At 29.4% G+C, this 5,550-nt stretch overlaps 1 protein-coding gene across 1 annotated transcript in view; it reads right to left on the bottom strand.

Moving 5' to 3' along the window:
- Positions 1-149: 149 nt before the first annotated feature.
- Positions 150-5,550, bottom strand: part of LOC119666769 (NPC intracellular cholesterol transporter 1 homolog 1b-like) — an 11,446-nt gene continuing 6,045 nt past the window's right edge. The window contains exon 5 of the mRNA XM_038076051.1: positions 150-300. Within this exon, the coding sequence (XP_037931979.1) occupies positions 150-300 (151 nt within the window). The remainder of the gene's footprint in view (positions 301-5,550) is intronic.

The raw sequence follows: 5,550 nt of genomic DNA on the forward strand, positions 1-5,550 counted from the left end.
TTTGCACAACAAGATGCACTGCACTTTCCATACGAGTTTTCTTTTTACGTATGCAATGTATAAAAGTGACATATTGTCAGTTTATTTATTTTTTTTTTTCATTCACGTACATACCATATATCCTCATTTTCATTTTTCTAACAAATTTGTTACAATTTCCGTTTGTCATACTTTACTGCATCCTTTTTACAAAAGATACAGTTTAGTGCACATATTCCATTGCGTATTCCGCAGAATTCGTTAGTTGTAAAGCAATTTTCTAAAGAATTACCAATTCGTCTTGGTGTTGGCTTGAGTATTCTTAAAATGACAAATTTTATAAAAATATTTGATATAAATTTCATTTGAAAAGTACAAATTTATATTTTGAAATTTCGTGCGATTAATAATATATATTCTAAGTTTAATATAACTCTTAATAAGTCAAAATATCGTTTTTCTGAAAATTTTATTCATGCAAATGCTATCTAAGCACTATTGAAATTTTGGGGAGTACAACTAAAAAGTGATAGTGATTTTTTATTCACGAAAATTTCGAATTAATGTTATGGTAATAAAATTGTTTTCAATAAAAGAATCAAAAACTATCGATATACTGAGAACTATAACGTAAAAGCAATACTTTCATTCACGATAAATTCGAATATGTCATAGGTTTTGTTGCCATTAAAACACTGTTAGGAACTACAGCAACATCTCTAATAATATGGGAATACCGCATTTTCCTCAATGAGTTACATAGGCGTCTTAGTGTCCAAATCATATGGGTTCCTAAATACAGAGATATCTGGGGCAATGGTAGGGTAGACAAGCTTGCCAAAGCAGGTACTCTGCTCCCTGACATTAACTTCTCAGATTTTGGCGTCCTACTAGCAGCAGTTAAACTGTCAATTAAACAAATATATCTGAGTATAGCCAAGTAAAACTGGGGAGATAAATTCTGCTGTCAGATCTTTAGAGTAACCTATAATGACTTCTGTCGTGGTTGTTGCTCTAATGAATAAATGAAATTCGTTGACTCTAATTTAAAACTCATGAATACACTAATATTTTTTATATTTAACTATATTTGATTTAAAGAAAATTGGAAAACAGGAAACTGTGATCCACCAAGCTGTTTATAGAAAGTTTTAAGTTTATAGAATGGTCTCTACCTAATGGGGGAGTCATTGCATTTCGGTGTTGCTTGTATGCTGACCTCTAGTCTATGTACCTCTAGTCTATTAGCATTTGTCTATGTATGAACAAATGCTAATCTTGTGGAACTACAACGGGCCATTATATGAGCTCAAGCATACCAGGCCGCTACTCCAACGTAACCTGATCTTATCTTTCTCGGAAAAAAATGGTCGTAAATTCGATAGTTACACTAAAGTAACGGAAAACTATTAAAAATTATTTAGAAATTCTTTAGCTAACTTTCTTTTTATCGTTTTTGCAATAGTTTTTCTCTGAGTATCTTAACATTTTCTATAAAAAAATTATCGCAAAAATTGTGTATAGTGGCTGTGTTAATTAAATTACTGGATGTCTGAAGTCCTGTTGATTTCAGATTGCTGAGTTGAGAATCGAGTCAGTACATGATTCATTTTTCTACCATTTAAATCATACAGATGCACTACTCGTAATATAAAAACGGTGTCCCTGAAATACTATTAAAAGTGTTTACCAAAATATTAAAGTATCTGTTCTTATAATGGTGAAGTTCTTCTTGCATAGTCTTAAGGTTTACGATCTGGTACTAGGGTATTCTAGTGCCTTTTGAGATGCTTTCGTTCTTATAAGTAAATTATGATTGGAATCGTTTAATCTTTTAATTAAAAAAAATTATATTTAACAACTACTATTATTATTTAACAATTACTATATTTGATTCTCTTATTATTTTTAATTAAAATGTTATCAACTTATCTTCGTTGAACTTAGCTAATATTAGTTAGTTAACATTAGTTAGTTAACATTAATGCTTTTAAATTTTATAAACTTTTCATTTTATTTTAATATAATTATTGGACACAAAAGCTAAAGAAATGATCAAATACAAACAAAATGTCTTTCAATATATTGAGTATAATATAGTATTTTCCCTTTTTATCTATAAATGCCAAGGTTTTTAAAGCACGCCTATAATTACTTCAATTATTTGGTTTGGTAAAACTAATTTCGAATCCTTTTGTGTTGCGAGTATATTTGCCATATTTATTTTGCTTAGTTGTGTAAAATTGAATTTATGATGATTACTTTTCCATTATTTGGCATTAAAGTGGGTACGCATTTCATTTTAAAATTAAATATAAATAATAACAAATGCATAAATCCACATTGTTCATACATGATTTAAACTAAATATGGCATGACATTGGCAGAACATATACACTCAAAAAAAATAAATTTAAATATTTGTTTTAAACATAAATGATTTAAAATGAATTATTTCAAATAAATATGATATTGGAATAAATAAATTAAATTTTGTAAATAACAAATTATGCTTTTGTTGCAGTCAAAGTAATTACAAAACAATGGTAAATTCTGTCCCAAATTTTACAATCGATTTGAGCCGTCTGCCTAGTGCTTTTGTAAATATTCAATAATAATTTAATGCAATTATTTGCTTTTATATTATTTAATTAAAACATTACAAAGTTTAATAACAACAGCAAAAATATGCAAAGGTAATCGCAATAAAATTCAAGTGGATATCATATCTGTTACCTTGACTTTTAGAAAAGGGAGTAGATAGTCTATGGCTTTGTCAAACAGACAAGTTTTTTTTTTCGTACAATAACGGGACAGTTATAGGGTCGAAAGGTCATAAGAATACCGAAAGTGATTACGTAAGTTTTACTAAATACATAGTTAGTAACAATGTTGATTGATAAAAGAATGAAACAAGGTTCAATGAGAACTATTAAAAGGGTTTGGAGAATAGAGATTGACAATCGTGGAAAGGATGGATTTAATTTTTCTGCCTTAATCTGTTTCATAAATTTACTCCAATATACATAACTGAATTATGGGGAACGAATATATTATCTTAAAATATAAACAGACTATGATTAAAAAATTTAGGCATAGTTAAAATTCATTAGAAAGGGACAACTTTTTTTTCTAAAAATTGAAACAACTGAAGATATATTAAAGATTATAAGTCAGATTAACTTATTGAGTGCCTTAAATTCCATAATATCACCTAATCAAGTCGTATTATCTCCCAGGAACTGTTGTATCGATCATATAGATGTACTTTTCAAGTAATCAGTTGAATTTAGTGCAACTGTGTTACACATCTCCGTCGACTTCAAAAAGTTGTTCAATGCTCTCAACAACAATAATTTTTGCCCTCCTTAAAACACTTTAAAACATGTCCTCAAAAGTCTTGATAATCAGATTGAACTAGGTAACTTTAAGATAAATGGGAGGATCTAGAATATTATTATACAGAGCTTGTCCATCTCAAACAAACACAGTTTTATGCAGTTAGAAATTATGAATATTACTATTCATAATTTATAAGTAAAGGATATTGGAGATTTAGATCAAATGGTATTCGATTTTAATTTAACTATACAAATATTTGTATTTTCATGCCTTTTTAAGATTTGATAGTTTTGCGATACAACTTCAAATAATAGTAGAATTTTTCTTAAGATTCACTAAGGAATTTCGATATTGGTACCATCGACGTTTCTCTATTTCGATGAAGTTCCTCTATAAGTGGATTCCAAAAGACTAGATGAGGTTAGAAAAAATGCGTTTTTTACTCCGAAATTAATAAGGATCTTGAGTAAATTAGTCTTTGTAAATTGTATGCTTTAATTTTCATCTGAAGCTTCTTGACTTCAATGTTCTTTTGCCAAATAGACGACTATCAGGAAATACGCATATATACAATAATAATATTGCTTATTATCACTCGGGCGCATGTATTCATATATAGGATTATCATTATTGGTTTAAATTTTTGTCCATTAGTTTAGTTATCTTCTTAATAGAATATATGTCGAACTCTTGCTGTCAAAAAAAACTAATTTTTTTCTGGAACTGAAAAATATTCTTGACAAAAGTTGTTTATTTTCCACAACTTTAAATGAAGTAAATTTTCGAGTTGCTCTGTAAACATAAATAAGGCGTGTTTCTTAAATTGCATAAATTGAAAAGGACGAGGTTATCTTCAAAAGAGAAGTGAATAATGAGCACGTCATTAGCGTAATTAGTTGCGCGCAGATTGCACTGGCCTCTGTGAAGTTTTAGGACAGTGCGGAAGTTGTAAAAATGTCAAATGATAAATTATTTCAAAAATATTCAACCATATTACATAGTGTACATAAATATATTTAGATACATACATATGCATTTGTGTGTATATGGGTTTTGGTAAAAACCATATCAACCTTTTTAGAAGAATTATGTTGATTTAAATTTTGGGAAGTTTATTTTGTTATTGATAGTTTGTTGAGTCAAGTTAAAAAATCACAAAAAAAATATAATTTAAATGGTATTGCCAAAACTAAAAATCCTTTATTGAGTCTATCTTATTAGTTTTTGTTTAGTGCAAAGAGATGAACTAAAACTTCCGCCTTTCTTTCTAACATCCATTTCTTTTTTTTGCAGTAGGCATCAAAAGCCATAGTATAAGACGTGAACTCAACTAAAACCACCTCTTAGGAATGAATGAAGTAGATCTCCACAGAAATGTGGAAACTTAATTCCAGTAAACAGGGGAGAGAAATATGAGCAATAGGCTTAATAGACTGGATTTATGTGAAACCAGAAAGCAGGGGTGTGGCGTAGGTTGGAAGAGATGAAGAGGTGGGGTTATAGCGTGGAAAATTGGCTACTGATAGACTTTATGAACGCGATTGTATCGGGGTATAGAGTGAGATGACATCCATTCCTATAAAGTACGTATAAACAAATAATTATAGAAATCCTTAAGAGTAATATGCTTCATATTGTACATGGAAGGGGGGGGGGGGTTATCAGATATTACTTTAAGTGATACAAGTTAGGGGCATTTCATACCCCCGATTTACCGATATTAAATGTGAAAAATCATCATATTTTATTTGAATCAATTTAATTATTTGATTGAGTTAGTTATTAAATAACCGATACCGAGTAGAAAATAGTCCTCTGTCGAGTAACGGTTAAAATATCTTCTCAATAAGTATTTGTTAACATATGATGAGAAAAAACCAAATGCGATTATAACTCTAATCAGAATCTAAAGATTGTTTTTATAGATCTGTTTTCATAGACAGAACCATTTCAGTGAGATTAAAATCTAGGATAAAATATTTCGTTAGGTGCTGCCAGCAAGCTCAAGTTAAGAAGACGACTGGATATGCGTTTTCGGAAGTAAAAGTAAATTCTTTCCGGAATGCAGAGTTATTGATATAAAAGAACAAAATTATGAGAGTTTAGTAGTGGGAGCTTACTGTTTTTTAAGGTTTATCTTTTCCGTAGAGTTGTATGGAACTAGAAGGGAAAATATAATGTTAATTTAGTGCGTATGCATAAGTTTCGATTGTATTCGGGACTAAGAAT

Source organism: Teleopsis dalmanni, chromosome 1 (genome assembly GCF_002237135.1).
Source record: "Teleopsis dalmanni isolate 2A chromosome 1, ASM223713v2, whole genome shotgun sequence".
Taxonomy (NCBI): Eukaryota; Metazoa; Arthropoda; class Insecta; order Diptera; family Diopsidae; genus Teleopsis; species Teleopsis dalmanni.